The 17,816-nt window shown below is 36.4% G+C and overlaps 1 protein-coding gene across 2 annotated transcripts; it reads left to right on the top strand.

The window, feature by feature from the left end:
• The first annotated feature begins 2,813 nt into the window (after positions 1 to 2,813).
• LOC149790446 (uncharacterized) lies at positions 2,814 to 15,530 on the top strand. Of its 2 annotated transcripts, none has more exons than XM_089972507.1 (2): positions 2,814 to 2,982; positions 9,716 to 15,530. In XM_089972507.1, exon 2 carries the CDS (start codon positions 9,728 to 9,730, stop codon positions 10,532 to 10,534), a length of 807 nt encoding a protein of 268 aa, XP_089828633.1. In that variant the 5' UTR covers positions 2,814 to 2,982; positions 9,716 to 9,727; the 3' UTR covers positions 10,535 to 15,530. The 2 variants fall into 2 exon arrangements, with proteins under 2 accessions (XP_089828633.1, XP_089828632.1); XM_089972506.1 differs by having other exon boundaries at positions 2,815 to 3,000.
• The last annotated feature ends 2,286 nt before the right edge of the window (positions 15,531 to 17,816 follow it).

Genomic DNA, 17,816 nt, shown 5'->3' with positions numbered 1-17,816 from the left:
TGTGTGCCTTCAGGAATTACTTGTAATTGTTCACGTACAAATCCGGGTTGATGAGCAGTTGAATCTAGTCTGTTGATTGCAGGTCTACCCGTAGATCTTACACGCTAGAAATGTTATGTGTCTTAATACTCCAAATAGGATCAGTCACTCGTTTTTTTACCATAGTCAAGTTCATCAGTTTCATATAAATAACTTACAGTCACATTACCTAATACTGGTTGTTTTGAAAATTCAGATCGTTGTATTGGTATAAGCATTAATAGGTTTCATGGCCGTTGATCGAATAATTTCATTATTTAAGGCAGCTGTCACACTTGGTAATCTTGCAACCCATTGGCGAAATCTCATATCTTTCTGAATTATTTCCTTCGCATATTGCTATCAGCAAGTGTTCGATTAAACCGTTCAACAGTTGCTGTATGTCCTCGTCTAATTTTGACATTATGTTTTTTCATCAGACATGACACTGCACTAATAAATTCGTTACCAGGATCAACCTAATACTAGTTTACCTTTCATCGCAGATCTTACCAACCAATTCGCTAATTATTCTCTAAAAGATTTGTGTTTTTTTATGGAATTTAACGAGTGAATCAACTTCACATCTGCAATATGTCGTTGTTGTAAATCTTTACTTTTATAAGCTACATCATGAATGTGACATGCTTGATCAATAGCACTTATTGGATACTCTCCAGGTCTTGGTTGATCTCGCTCGTCAAGTCGAATATTAAGTCGAGTTCCAGGACCCCAATAATTATATCCCGGAAGATGTTTTTCTCCTGGTTATTTAGCCCATGGAGTTCCTGGTAATTTTCCTAATGAAGTAGCGTTATTACCACCAGACATTTTGTGTCTGGAGATAAATTTATATTTATTTGTACCATATTTAACACATTTACCTGTAAGTGTACGCTTTTTATTTTTTTATTATTGTTGTTAATCCACTTGTGGGTGTGGATGCTCTACACCGAACACAATATAAATCCATATCATTTATTGTATTTGTATAGCATGAATGTCGTTGATTTCTCAGCAACACGAAAACATGAGCCAGTAAAACATATTTCAGCACTACCGCATTCCATCAGAACGATACTAATAAGTCGATCCGGAACGGGTAAAACACAATTACTGCTTCATTTGATAACGAGTTAGCTCAAATGAGATAGTTTGTATTTAGTAGCTCCTTCAGTTGATGATCAGAGATGTTACTGTGTACTTAAAGATTTTAAAGAAAATACTGATGTGATTTATGTTAGTCAACAATATACACAAACACTAAAGTGATCAGAGATAACTGCAATATCTTAGTTGTGTTTAATGGTGTCGATACACGTACTCTTCGAAATATTCATCAGACTTGGTGTAGTGGGGATATGGATATGATTAAGTTCAAAAACGACTTTTCAAAAGCACAATCTGCTCCACACGGATGTATAACAATAAATTTGTACGATCGTAGAACACGATATTGTGTAGGTCTTTATAAAGAATTTGGTTGATATAATAATGATTTAATTATAGAAACAGAGAGGGTGCGACCTCAATAAATTTACATGATTCTTGATATGTATAGGCCTTGATGAAGTATTTCGTTGAGAGATTTATTTAATTACTCATACATTTGTAGCAGCAGAGTAGGTGCGACCTGAAACGTCCGGCGGGTAAACGAACGCACATACAAATTTGGAAAAGTACGAACGACAAAAATAAAGTAACAATATAAAAAAGTAACCCAATTAGAGAAACTCTTGGTAAGTTAGTGACTTCGGTTTGACGTTATTGACCTTATTTTGTTTTAAATTTTTTGCATGAGGTTTCATTTTTCAAAAATGACATTTCAGTAAAAGGTCTGTTCACCTCCTCTGTCTCATCATTTTTCTTGTGGTCTCCAACTCTGTTGAATCAACCATACGATTTTCTAGTAAAAGTCGGCCCATGCCTATTTTAATCGAAATCTCTTTTACGATTCTGAGAGATGTATTTTCAGTGAAATGCATGTCACAATTCTTACAAAGAGGACATCTTGCAATTTCCATTTGTATGGGCAATATTTTCGGTAAAAGATGCGCAGCCTTCGTATAAAAGAAAACTAAGTGATTTGTTTCGGTTTAGTTTTTTTTTTCTCTCTAAGTGATGCTATTTTTCTGTCTGCTTGAAATATACGATATCTGTTGAAACAATAAGAATATATTTGATTTTTTAAAAAAAAAATCTTTTTCAGCATCACTGTACATTTATAAATATTCTGAATATTTTGAAATATTTTATTTACTTGGTCTCTCGCTATTACTAATTGTGTGGTTAAGAATTGTGTTCATCACATAGAAATAGGATCAGCCACTTTTATTCTCCATGTCTATTGCCGCCTTCGTATTTTTATACCCAATCTAGGAGCTCTAAAGGAAACCCTCGCTATTCGCAGATTATCGATTCGCGGTGAGCCGCGCGAAACCATGCAGTAAATATTCTCCAGTATTTTTAGTATGTATCATCACTGCACCATCTTCATGCATATACTCACGATGAACTTTCTGCGTCTATTTTAAATGATTTAAATTATATCAAATATTTGTTAATAATCATGAGAAGATTCCATTGCTTTGACAAAATTCAATATCTAAAGTTAACAAAATTCATTACAATGTTCAGTGCGAATAGATTTAAAAAGAGAACGATCAAGACAGAGACAAGTCAAACATTTATACTTTTTATTGTTTTAAAATTTTTTTATTAGAAGTAAATTAGTTTTTGCTATTATTAGTTTCAAGTGTATATGTTCCGTCATCGTCATGCCTTGCTAATTCTGTCTCGCGCGTCTTTTGTTTGTTTAGTAGGACTGAAGGAAACAAGGAAGTTATGAACAGTGTTTCTTCAATCTCGGCTACAAGGAGGTTGTACACGAGTTTGTAGAATTATCGATTTGCAGGCAGACCAGAATCAAGCACAAGGAATACGTCTGCAGCAACACGTTTCCAGGTCTGAAATTGATACAAGGTATAGTAAGGGTCACTGTATATCTGCCTAAATAACTGCGCCGTGTAGCGTGTTTTGATATCTATTATAATACAAGGCACATGGATCATGTATGCGCATTTAGTCATTTTAAATTAAATATAAATTGTTCTTTTAATATTTCACACTAATTGTCGTTAACCAAAGTTTATTCAGGCCTGATTATTGTTGTGTTATTGTGTTAAGGCATAAGATGAGACGCCGTGTTCAAAGTATCAATAACTTTAATATGTACTAACGACTACTGTACGGTCGTAACACAGAGTGGTATCAAAGAGGCAGACGCCAAGATGGTTCTGATTGGTCAGTTTCATATAACTAATATATCAAAATCAGGCAATGATTACAACGATCAACGAATATATCTCTGAGACAGACTGAGAATGCATTATACATTTTTAAAGATCCTGTTGCTTGTTTGATTGCTATTTAATGTACACTGCTGGTCCTTATCTTGAATCACCGTCTTTGTTTATCAACAAAACCATACACTGTGCTACACTAATGACTGCTCTTACACTGACTATTATTTTTGGTTTAACAAGCCGAACAGAACGTGTGTAGTATCCGCTTTGCTGGCAATCTTGTGGATTTGTTGTGTCAGGCTCACTCGTACTTTGAGATTCCATTAGCAGCAGAGAGGGCAATAGACTATAATTGACTCACCCTCGAATTGCAAAAAAAAAGCCTTCCTGAAAATCGCAAAAAGATCGCAAAAAGGGATCGCGGTGCCTGGGTGCCGAGTATGAGGCTTCGTCTTCCCCGCTGCTACTATCAAAATATTATATCAAGACCGACTCGGTATCTCGACCTTGGGTCATGTAAATTTATTGTTATTAATCCATGCGGGGATAACTGAGCCTGACTAAAAGAATTCTAAACTTAATTATGTCCATATCTGCGCTGCACCAAGTCTGATGAATATTTCGCATCGTATGTGTATCAACTCAGTTAAATACAGCTAATGTTTTGCAGTTTTCTCTGGTCACTTTTGGTATTTGTGTATACCGCTGAGTTACATAAAGTACATCTGTGTTTTTATGTCTACCGCGTGAAAATATTCTAGCAGGATTCGATTGCTTATCCAGCATTACATCGTCGTATACAACTAAATTATTAATAAATTCATCAATATCAGTAATAAATTCAATAACATCATCGCCGTTTTCATCCAACAACTATGCGTTTTCATTAAAGTCTTTAAGTACATAGTAGCATCGCTGATCATCTACAGACGGAGATACTAAATACAACTTGTCCCGTTTGAACCAACTCATTAATAAATTAAGCAGCAGTTGCGCTTAACCAGACCCAGATGGACCTATTATAATCATTCGGACATAATTTGGTAGCGCAGCGTGATGCTTGACCGGCTCTTGCTTTCGTGTCGCCGAAAAATCAATTACATCCATGATGTCGAAATATAATAAATAATATTGATTTATATTGTGTAAAATGAATGAAGCGTAATCCCACAAGTCGACTAACAAATATTACAACAAAAAATAACCTATCAGCAATTACAGGCAAGTGTGAACGATGTGGTACCAAAAAAAATAAGTTTATTTCAACAGGCGGAGTTTTAAGAAAAAAAGGAGGTTATATTGCCGCTCAGTTAACGAAGTTACCAGGAACTCCATGGGCGAAATACCCAGGAGAAAAACACCTTCAAGTATATAATTACTGTCGTCCTGGTACTCGACTTAATATCAGGCTTGATAACCAAGAACAACCAAAACCAGGTGAATATCCAGTAAATGCTATTGATAAAGCATATTGCAGATGTAAACTTAATTCATGCGCTAAATTCCATAAAAAATAAATCTTTCAAAGAATCATTAGTAATTGGTTGGTGAGTTCTGCGGTGAAGGGTATGCTTATATTAGGAGCCGGTGATTAATCAACCGATTGTTATTAGAATGGAGTCGATTTTTATAACCCAAGAGGATACTGGAGGGGTAGAGCAGCGATTATTTAACTCGCTGAAGGATCAGGTGTCGAACATGTTGCTGATGAAAGAGGTTAGCACGACAGGCAATATGGCAAATTTAACTACCACCGCCTAAAGCATTCAGCATGCATATTGTGATGTTGGCGTGCCAAATGAAGTTCATGAGGCTGATATTTTATTTTTACCACAGGATACTATTAAAATTTGAAGACGTCACTTAACATACAAATGCGCGCTAACTGTCGTTGATGTTGCAAATAGATACAAGGAAGCAGAGCCGCTATCAACAAAGACAGCAACTGAAGTAGCTTCTGCATTTGAACGAATTTATCAACGTGGTGGTCTACGATGGCCACAGCTGCTACAAGTTGATCCTGGCAGAGAATTTCAAGGTACAGTATCATCGCCGATGAAGCAGAACGCGTTAAGATACGACGACGAGGACATACTACAATTCATCGTGATCAGGCAATTGAGCGATTTAATCGAACACTTGCTGAGCGGTTATTTGGATATCAATACGCGAAGGAGATAACTCAAAACAAAAGATCTCGCGAACGTGTTGCAAGGTTACCAAGTGTGATAGTTGCATTAAATAATGTAATTACTCGAACAACCAACATAAGACCTATTAGCGCGATCACAAAAAAAAAAAACATATGCCCGTACAAAGATGTGATTTGTCAGCGTATGGGTTATGTGGTTACGGGTAGACCCGCAATCTATCGCTTAGATTCAACTGCTCCTCAGCGTAGATTTTCACATGAACAATTGCAAGTAATTCCTGAAGAAACACAATTACCACCGCGATCACTTAATTAGCGCCGTTACGTCGATTACATTCAAGACTTGTCAGCATCACATTTTCGCGTGTATGTCCAAGACTACTATCGTTTCTATCCACGGTAAATTGTCTTGGATCATTATTGAATATCGCCACAACATTATACAATTACAGCTTGCACAAGGCGTTGTTCTTTTCTTGTCACATTGTTTATAACCAGTTAGTTTTTTCTTACTATATCATTATTCGAGGGTTTATGTAGCGTCCATGACAATTCTCCACAGCTGAGATATTTTTCTGACTCGATTCACTGCGAGATAAACTAAGTTTGACCATTCGACACGATCATCGATGAACCAAACTCGCGTATCAGAGATGGTTAACCCCTGAGATGAGTGAATTGCCATTGCGTATGCCAGTGTCCAACGGGATTTATTCCCGCTCAGCGCATCCTCAACAACATTGACATCAACTACGACAACATCATTTAATACGAGATTCTTTTTCTCAGTCTGTCTTGGTCTATCAACTTCGATATTCTGTCGTTGTGTATCAGCTGGTCTATAACACAATCGTACACGTATATCTGAAAACCTTTCTTTATGCAACTAAAACAACCGCTGTTGAAGTGTATCACGAACTAGCTTTCTACTTGCCACTTTTAAATCATTTGGTCTCCACGTTTGCAGAAAGTTGTTCATAGAAGTTTATGAAATCATTTTACGCATTATTTCACACTGAATCTTATTCGGTTGTAGTCTGATTAATTTTTTTAACTCCCTTAATTCTACATCAAGAGATCTATGATCATCAGTTATCTCCTGGTAATAATCCACAAAATACTTTAGCCACCCATGGGGAGATAGCCCAACAAACGGTGGTGGTTGACCATGATCGCCGCACATGATCTCAGCTGTATTTTTCAATAACAAACAATTGAGAAACGTTTTAAATATATCTTTAGATACTATAAATATCTCATCCCAAATGATGATCCTTGGAATATATTTCTCCTCCATTCAATCAGGAGTCCATATGTCACCCTTATATCGAAAAAATCTATGATAAGTACATGATCGCACTCCTCGTTGTTTCATGTCTCTTGCGAGTCTGTGTGTAGATGAAAGAACACCCCGTCTGCCAAAAAATAATGGTCTCTCAAAACAGGTGGTCTCTCATTACAGGTCATACCACTATATAACCATTAAATTTGTGCAAGTAAAACATGGTCTCTCAAGACAGGTGGTCTTTGATAGAAGTGGTCTGTCATAGCAGTGGTTTCACAAGACTGGTTTTAATGAATATATTAACATCAGAAATTTCTCATTTACCACGCTTGGGGAAGCATGCCTTCAAGTTCATGGTCATGAGTCTGTATGTTAAACTTTCCATCACACTTTCCAATTTAAGAGCAGTTTCAGATTAAGATACGTAACTTTATGTACTTCATACACCATCGTCATCAGGTGTGTCACATGTCACACTGAGGGTCCTATTTTCATGATTAGGTCATGGGGGTTCTATCTTTAAGGTCAAGGTGATAGGCCAGAATTGTGGGTTTCATCAGCATTTTTAACCCATTTGTGAGCTGTTTAAGATAAATGAATTAAATTTGCTACGTTTGTATATAGATACTTGCCGATGTCTTGAAGTCTTTATTTGGGGTCCTTTCTCCAATGTCAAAGTTACAAGTTGCTTTTGTTTCTGCTATATATCTTAACTCATTCGGCCAAGGAGGTTTTTGCCGTTTTCGCCTGAAATGCGAGTAGGAAAGACATTTTGGGAGCTATTTCTGAATACACCATAATAGATCGGCTTTCAACAGATTTTCCATGAGACTAATGTCCATCTGTATTAGTAACATAGTTTTCCTTTTGTTACTTTGCTTGAGCATGAGCAGACGGGTAAAAGTTGGAGGTCTCTTTCTTTCTTTTTTTTTTTTGCTTAATGGACCCATTCTTTTCGTATGGAGACCACTTTTTATTCAAAATGCCAACCTTATCCTAGTTTTTGCAAAGGTTCATCTGTCAGTGTGCAGTTCGGACCAGTCTGCCTTAATCTTCTGCCAAAAGGTCTAAAATCCGGACCCAAAATCGCATTCCGACCACGAGGGAATTTAGGGTGAAAAAAAAACGGGTAAACAAAATGAGGTTTATACCTCCATATTTTTTTGAGCAACTACAACTTCCAGATTATTTAGTATCATTGTAGAGCTATGTCTGTCTGCTTTTTTGTAATACCACCCACTTTGGTATATCCCAAATGACCTTGATGCTACAGAGCTCGAAAATAGGATAGAGCCTCATCATGCCTACAGGCGGGGTAGGGGCCGAATGAGTTAAAGTTCTTCTTGAGGTTTAGGGATCAACCATGGTGCACTTGTTTTTGTGGTGGCATCTCAAGTATCACAGTCATAATAATCAAGGTCAGGGTCAATTTATTCCCCTCTTGTGTACTTCTGCTCTGATGTCATCGAGATAGAGACATGAAACGTGGTTAGTTTTCATATCTTCCTGGTAACTGTATCAATTAATATTTCAATCCCAATTTTCTCCGGATATTTATGAACAAGTTTTCCAGTTTGAATGTTTGGTTTCCATTTCATCATGTTTGGCTTTTATTTCATCTGGATGCTTTTTTTCTTGATGGAGTGGATATATCATTTTATGTCAGTTAGGGACCTTTCCGGTGGCCTATGTTGTTTGATTGTCTGCCTCGGAGGCAGGTTACGGATTAAAACCCTAGCAGAGTCATACCAAAAACTTACCAAAATAGCAATATCATCTGCCTTGCTTGGCACCCAGCATTTGTAGTTAGTGTCAGAACTGGTGCGCCTGATGTCAGGATAATGTGACTGGTTGGGACATGATGCTGCATGTCTGTAGCATGATGCCCCCGGGTTAGACATCACTATAAACAGCCACACTGCATACAGCATAGCAATATGACTAAAGTTGTTAAAGCTACGTTAAGAATCTAAATTACACACAAATGTTAATGGAAAAGTACCTACTCTGTGCTAATGGCATTCATCACTGGGTAGCCATTGGAATGGTGTTACCAATACTTACGCTTTAACTTGATACCGCATGATTGCAATAGCAAATGAAATGATTTATTAATCAACAACATTGATTCAAGTCCAGATCATATGCCAACTGATATATTGACAAACAGTGATCCAGCTTTGATGCTCTAATCATAGCATCACTGATTCAAGTCCAAATCATATACCAGCTGATTTATTGATAAACATTGATCCAGGTTTGATCCCCAAATCATATTCCAACTGATTTATTGATCAACATTACTGATCTAGCTTTGATGCAGATTCATATATAGATTAGGCAAAAACCTTAATTTGAACAAGAATAATTTTAATAATGATAAAACATCCTTCCTCAGTTCTCAGTATTGAGAGTCCAACTTACTGGATCCTCCATTTTTGTTTCCTTTGACTATAAGTCATAAAACTTTGATTTATTATACACTCACTTTTTTGGGGTGTGGTGGGTACAGATAACCCTGCACTTCAATTTTAAACACTTCACAGAGAGGTACTCTTCCTAAAATGTTGATTTATATGTCTGTAGGATTTTTGTGTTTTTTTTTTCTTCACATATAAATGGACTCCACAATTATAGGTACAAGTGATAGTCTTCACATGCCATTTGCAAGGCAACATCAGTATATCAAGATAATTAATTTCAAATTTTAAATTTCTTATAGCCATCTAAAGATGGGTCAGTATTGTTATTGTGCTAGACTTGCAACCAGATGGATGTAGGTAATGCACATCCAAATATTGGATAATCCAGGGTCAGCTGCCGTGGTCACCCTGTGCCCCCGGCGAGGCACTTGTTCTAATTGCCTTATCTTTATATAACCATCATGTGTTGCTGTGTTTTAAAACACCAGTCAAAACAACTGTCTCAATTATTCTCTTTCTTTTATATTTACAGAAATCATTCACAATGATGATCTCAAGGACTTTCATCATTTATGGGATATTTCTGAAGTGTGTTACAGCTGTCACAGGAACAGGCCTTGTAAATGACACATGTGGTACAGTTAGTATCAGAGATGACATTAGTAACAGAACAGCAAAAGTTACATGCATTGACGATGCCAGAGTGTTTGATCCAAAGTCACAAAATGGTAGTTATCTGCTTAACAACACTGGAAACTGGGCAGGAGAAATGTTTGCCTGTCTGTGTAGCTGTCGAGTGCCATTGGACCTAAAGAATGGACACATTTTGTCTAAAAACAAAATTCCCCATGGACAGACACTTAATTATAGCTGTGATGAAGGTTATGAAAAAAATATTGACAAAAGAATTGTGTGCAATGATGGCCTACTAATGACTATTCCAGGATACTTAGAAACACAAGACATATATATATCTACCCGTGAGAAAAGCCTACCAGACTGGTTTGTAAATAAATTTGAGGGCAAAGTTTTTGATCTGCGGGTAAATCAATCAGCCAATTGGTCAATTCCTGATACTGAATTACAAATGAATCAAAAAGTCTTTCAAATTCTTAGTGTAAATGAAACAATTTTGCGGTATTACTTGTGCAAAGGGAAAAGCTGCATGCTTGGATATGTCTGCCTGGGAATGGGAGGACTAGACTGTATCAGCTTGGAAAGTAGAGACCTAGAATGTAAGCAAAAGCTCAGTGGAACAACAACTGCTGTGTCCAGTAACCAGGATCTACCACAATTGTACATACTAGTTAAAGCTGTAGTCCTTGTATCTTACTTGTCATCTTACTTATAATATGCATAACCAGTAACAGGCAATGTTGTAAAAAGAAATCAAAACAGAAATTCAAGATTAGCCAGGTACGGGGGATGATTCAGCCCCACTTCAGGAACAAACATAACAAGAGTAAACTGAAGCTATTCAAAGAACTACTCTGATATAAAATAGTATTTTATTGTCTCTTTTCCAGAAAACTAATGTATTTTGTTGTTGTGTGTTTTGGCTGGGTGGGAAAGGCTGCATGCTTGGATTTGTCAGTCTGGAAATGAGAGGACTAGTATGTAAGAGACAGCGCAGGGGAACAACAACTGTTGTGTCCAGTAGCCATGGTCAAAGATGTAGCAAATTTATAGTTGGTATTGTTATTCTAGCTTTTGTGGACCCCATAATTCTTATTGCTATTTTTATATGTTATTGGTGTTCTAAGAGACGAAATAATAAAAACGAAAGAAAAGACAAGAAAGAAAGTCAGATTAAGCCAGCTACAGAGGGAGATTCAATCCCACTTCAGGAACAAGCATTACAAGAACAAACTGAATAAGCCGTTCAAGGAATTAATCAGTGATAGAAAATGGTTTTTTATTGTCTTCTCTTTCAGAGAACTAATTTTTGTTGCTGTTGTTGTGTTTTTTGGCTGGGTGGGTGGATGCCACTATTTAATGCTTGAATTTTCATTCAAATGTTATATTGTGGGAGGTGACATTCATGGCCATGTTATGAGTTAGAGCTTCTGTGCTTGTCTAAATGCTAAATGCAGTCAATAAAAAATCCAAACCATTTTCAAGCCTAACTCTCAAAGCTCAAAGTAAATGTAAACCAAAGAACAGATTTACTTTTTGTGTTAATTTGTCAGCACAAGACTTGTGTTCATTAGACTCATGTGCTCTAAATTCAAAATATGAAACTATCCAGTCATGTCATAACAATTTTATAGCAAGAGTGGCTAAGTGGAAAAATTCTCAGTTTTTATATTTTTGGGCAATTCTAATAAAATGCCACCTTAAATCAGGCAAGTACAGCGTCCACTAGGGTGCAGGCTGGATAATGAATTATTAAAGCCACACCCTGTGATGCAAATGACTAGATAAAACTTATTAAAGCCTCAACCTGTGATGCAAATGACTGGATAAAACCAGGCCATAGGTTGCACATCCAGCGCTATTCAATGAAGTTTTCAGCAAAAAAGTTTACAGTCTATAAAAATAGCAAGTAAAATGTGATGCGAGTGTTTACTTATAATTTAATACTTTATTGCAAGTGGAACAAAGTAGATAATATAACAGAAACCCCTTTATAATGCTGTCATTGGTGTCCAATGTTAGACTGTTCAATATCTAAATCATGATATATCCATCCAGTAATATATAAAATAAATGGTACACTTAGAAGCTATGATCCTAGCGTGTAATATCCAAACAAGCATTATAATGAGTAGTGTTATAAAAGGGTCAAGTCGGAAGATTACTTTCATCATCAAAGTGGAGAAGACTGAAGACATATTCGTACATTTGTTCAAAATGCATGATGAAGATGATATATAATCAAAAAATTGAAGATAAAAAGAAACATTTGTCCATGATTTCTTCATATTTATCAAAAACATGGTAACTTCATAATCTGTCTCATAACTACGTTTCAGGTGGGGTGAGGTGGACAGGCATTTTCGACAAGTTAAAGTTTTTTCATGTGTTTTTTTTATATATAATTACAAATTAACTGCAACTATTATTTCTCCAAATAACCCAAATGATGGTTGATTGATTGTGGATTTTGCAGTACAACATCACCGTAGTGATAAATAGATCGACAAGGTACGTTATATGATTACAAAAAGTATGCATCGAAAGGTTTATTATCAACAAGCAATACGATCTTGATACAGAGCCTTTATACAGAGATACAGAGCCTTTATACAGAGAAATTACATCTCCAGGGAATACAAAACTGAAGGAAAAAAACCAAAAACGTGCAATACCTGTATATTGTCTTTAATAGACAAGATGCTATGGACATCCATAAACTCCATGGTGATTTAAATCAAGACATCAACATGTAGGGTATGAATGCTGATCTACATAATGTTAGAGACTGGATATAAACAACCACAATAGCACGTGATGACTGACATGTCCCAATTCCATCCTGTAAATGGCAGTTCTGGAGAAAAATGCCGCCGACACATGGCGTCATGTCCCACCCAGTCACATGATCGTGAAACCAGCTCGACTAGTACTAACAATAACCTCTTAACGCTGAGCGCCTAGTGAGGCAGCTGCTAGTGTCATTTTTATAAGTATTTGGTACGACTCGTCTGAGGTTTGAACCGATGACCTCACTTCACATTGTAAACCAAGCTGATCAAAATGCGTGTTCTCTCCCATATAAAATGCATAATTAAAGCATGATGTAGTATGTTGCCTGACCCTTGTTGCTTTGGCCAGGAGAATACGATATGTATTTAAGTTTTCGGGCGTTGGACGTTTGTTAAATTTTTTTCTTCAAATCTTCTCGCCCTTGTCTAATGTCTTCCTTACATTCCTTAGTGACCCAAGGTTTTAGGGTTCTTTTACAGTTCGGCGAGGACGTAGGAATGGATTCCTCTGCAATCTCGGTTAAAATAGAAGTAAAATGCTGAATAGGGTAATTAGCCTTGAAAACTGTATCCTCATTCAGCCTAGTTTTACAGAGTGTTTCAAACTTCGCGCAGTCGGCCTTTTTTTAAATTACATTGTGGAATTGCGTCATCAATTGTAGAGTTAATATTTACAAGGGAGATTGGAAAGTGTTCACTGCTGTGAAGGTCATCAGCAACCTTCCATTCAGAGTCCAAAAGCAGCAAAGGAGAACAAATTGTCAAATTGATGCACGTGTATGTACCCGTTACTGGGTGCAAATATATTGGTGTTTTGGTGTTATATAGACACAGATCGTGTCTAAAAAATGAAGACTTCAACTTTGTGACCTCTGTAATTTATATGATGTGATGCCCATAAAATGTTACGGGCATTAAAATCCACGAGTAAAAGAAATGGCGCGGAAAGTTGTTGAACAAGATTGACTAATTCATTTCGTACTAGGTTAGTGTTTGGTGGTAAGCAAATAGAACAAAACGTAATCACTCAATCTAGAGTGACGCTTACAGCAATGACTTGTAAATCTGTGTTTAAATGGATGACGCTATGAGGGCTCTGTTGTTCACAATAACAGAAACTCCTCATGAGGTCCTGTCAACGTTTTGGGAGTAGGTGTTAAATAGGGATTAGTTTTAAAGTGTGATGTGATCTGTGTCGTTCAAGAAAGTTTCCGAAGGCATAGTACTGCATGATTATGTTCGTTTAAAAGCAGAAGAATATCATGGTAGTTGGCTTTAAATCCCGGACAGTTTCATTGTATGATGGTGTTCTTCATTGTATGTTTAATTTGAAGATTGTGAAGCTAGGTTAGATCTTTCGTGGAGGCGATCTGTGTGGTACTTTCTCTGTAGGAAGTACGGGGGTGAATTTTTTGTTTGTAGGTCTGGAGCTACCTTGAGCGCATGGAGCAGTGTCTTCTTCATGCATGTTCTCAATGTCTCCAAACCTGTTATAGAGTTTGATGGGGTCATCTGACCTCTTTTATTGCCTGTTTGCATGAGATTTGTTTTGATTCTTTGGTATTTTCGGTGGTTGGGTATTACTGAAAGTAGTTTGAGTAGATACCGTGTTTTTCTGTGCTTGGTAATGGGGGTGTTAGAGCTTGGTGTTGAATCGGGTTTGTCTGTTTGTGTTTGAGCGTCCTTTGTTGTTTTCGGATTGGGCCAGGGTGGGCTGTTTTGGCCTGAACGAGTTTTCTGGCTTGTGGATAGGGTATGTTAGGTTATATTTTACCCTCTGTATTTCCTTTTCCTGTTTCCAGGTAACACAATCCTTGGAATTGGCGTGGTGTTCCTTTCCACAGTTGACACAATGAAGAGTTGCTCTACAATCAGATTCCTGATGAGAATTGTCTCCGCATAGGCCACATATTTGGCATTTTGAGCAACGGTCTTCGTGATGGCCGTATTTCTGACACTTATATCACCGAAGGGGGATTGGGATGTTGATCTCGACCTTCACTTGCAAAAAGCCAACTTTGACCACTTTGGGTACAGTTCATTTGTTGAAGGTGTTGGTGTCCTGCAGATTGTTATTACGTTTAATACGTATTCTACGGACTGCAGTGACACCTTGGTTTGTCATTCCTTCAATGATATCCGTGTCGCTTACTTCAGCCAAGTCACGACAGCGAATCACGCCTTTAGACGTATTGAGTGTGGTGTGAGCGAATGAGGTCACTGGGATATCGACGAAAGTGTTCATTTCTTGATATTTCCTGTCTGCCCTCGTCGCTCACACTCAACAAGAAAGCAACCCGATTTCAATTTTTCACACTTTTTGGTGTTCCTATCGTTCCCGTAATAGTCTTTTCAATGACAAAGTGAGAGAGTGCGGGAAGTGAGAGAGTGCGGGAAGTGGTTTTGTGGCATCTTTCGATTATATAACCATAAAGCGTATATATATATATATATATATATATATATATATATATATATATATATATATATATATATATATATATATATATATACAGAGCGATACAACAAAATGACACAGCGAACACTTGGAAACTATTAGAATAATATTTATTAGATTGCTAAGCCATCACTATTAATCGAATACAATAATACACACGCAAGTTTGATTTAGTTTCAAATTTAGTACTTACTAATTTGGAGCAATAGCTGGATACTTTGCTTCTAAATATAATTTATAGAACATGTTTTATTTCTAGTTTCTCAGTCGTAAATAGAGGTACACGTAGGTATCCTATACAAACAAGAGCTAATACATGTACTTTATTACTTTTAATGTAAATGGATCTTAATTTACAAACTGGAGTACATGAAACTCCACAATCATTCTCAAAAGACGTGTGGGAGGCTTGAGCTGCTTTTTTTAAAAACCTGAATGAGATTAAATATTAAATTGTTGTATTTGCATTTAATTTGTATTTGCCTATAAAGTACTTGTGGTCCGTTTAAGCAAGTCAAATACACCTTGATGTAACCTCAAGCTGTTTCCATAGATTAGGACAAAGATCACCAAACACATTGTTGTAAGCATGCATGAGAACAAATAGTAATTGCTTTGTCAGTGACATTGTACATGTCACAGGCTGCATCACAATTGTTCATCAGATCACCATAATATAAGTTATAAAACGGAATTAAAAGGAAATATCCATTGCAAGCAATATCCATGGTAATTTGCTAATAAAATCTATACAACCTTATCTTCCCTGCAGAATATCTTCACAGCCGATCCCTCAAAGGCAGTCTTCTACTCGTTTTAGGTTTTTACATTCGAACCATATTTCACAGAATTTATATTGCCCTATTGTTTTGACTTGATGGGAATATCAATATGTTTTTCGACCTAATTATTTTTTCAGCAAGTAGCTCCGGAAATATAAATATCAAACATAATAAAGACGAAGAGAAAATCTGACCTTTGACGTTCGAATCATACTGCAAAACATAGTATTGTTAATTCAAGAACAATACCCTTGTTTTGTGGAGAATATGTTCTTTCACAAGTGCATTCAAGTCGACGCTCTCTGATACTGAATACTTGTTGTTTTAAACAGCAGTTTGAAATATTTATGTAGGTATACAAGTGACGAATTACCAAGCTCCACCTACACAACACCAGCTGTTAGTCAAGCCTTGTTTTTCATGACTTTACTGGACCGCTGCTCACTCTTAGGTCTTCTCTGGTTGATTTATTATTGATTTATTATATGATAGAGGTCTGCTGTGATCAGCTTGTCATACCATAAAGCCGTCCAGCTAAATGATGCTCTAGAATACCGACCAGTTCAAACATATGACGTTGACTTATACGAGCTATTGCAGCCTTACTAATGTCAAACAATTATCATGACATTTTCACCAATCATTACCTTGAAAAAGAGTGCTTTAGTTTTCAAACGGAAATCTTTGATTTGAAGATACGTTAGTATCCTTGGTCAACACTGGTATGGTCATTTCTTTAGTTAACATGACTGTGTACCTGATGCAGTTTGCAAGCACACCATACAAATTTAATCGTTTAGAAGTACTGAAAAATGGACTCACTTTCTACAACCGCCATCTCACTAAGAACATGCAGAGAGAAATATAACTTTAAAAGGAATGGAGATAATAAAAGTATTGCCTTTTGAACTATTGTTATCTCGATTAGTTATAAAAACCTCCGATTTCACTAAATCGTGACATCTAAAGACAAGTGGCGGTATAGTATCATTTTTTCTTGTAATATTTATTTTTATTGCAATTTGTTCATTTTGTTAAACATACATTTTAGGATGAATAAATAGGTAAATAATACAATAAACAGAAAAAGCCAACCAAAACGAACAATTTGTTTAGGCATTATATCAATTGTTATCCATGGATGCGATTTACGAATCAAAAGATCGAATTGATTTCAGTGGTAAACAATATGTTCCTGTGAGCATGGGGTTAACAAAAATGAATACTGTGCATACATTGAGAGTCCATTACGCAAACGAAAATAGTATTAACAATTATATTCCTGTGGACATTTTAAGAAGCTGTTTTCTACCGAGACTTGTGCCATCATGAACGTAAATGTACTTTATTCTGGGGTTTTTTTAGCCAGAAAGTGATACCTACATATGCTTGAGGCAAATCGCCGTTTAGCAATATGACTCGCTTTGTGAAAATTTAGGACATCTCAGTGTAGACGTCTTTGGCTTAGTTGAATAAGCCACCTCTACCACATCACCACAAACGTTATCTATACAATATACCATTCAATTAAGATCCAAGCCTTTCAACCAATGTTATGCGTTTACTTCGAAATCCATATACAGAACATTATACTAAAATAAACAAAATTCTATACCTACTTTTGGCATTAGAATGTCTTCCAGCCAAGACAAAAGAAAATTGAGCTTTCACATCTAACAACTGCACGCGATCGTTAATACAGTAACCAGCAAACGAAGGAACGTTTTCATAATGTGAGTCTTGTATTTTAAATTTCTTGAACGAAATTCATATGTTTCAAAAATGTAACTTGTGTACAATCCTATTTTATTTCAGTATTTTTAACCAACACTGTACTGATCCACACCCCAATTTATATTTTATTCTCGAATTATCCTTTATGCACATCATTTACATTCCCCGTTGAGCGGGAACCTTCATCTAATTTCACCACATCATCGTTGTGTTTCTCTATTTTTGTCGTTC

The sequence above is a fragment of the Sinohyriopsis cumingii genome, chromosome 10, assembly GCF_028554795.1.
Source record: "Sinohyriopsis cumingii isolate HCF-2022 chromosome 10, ASM2855479v2, whole genome shotgun sequence".
In the NCBI taxonomy this organism is placed as follows: domain Eukaryota; kingdom Metazoa; phylum Mollusca; class Bivalvia; order Unionida; family Unionidae; genus Sinohyriopsis; species Sinohyriopsis cumingii.
The sequence above is the reverse complement of the archived record's forward strand: the minus strand, read 5'-3'. Positions and strand labels throughout refer to the sequence as shown.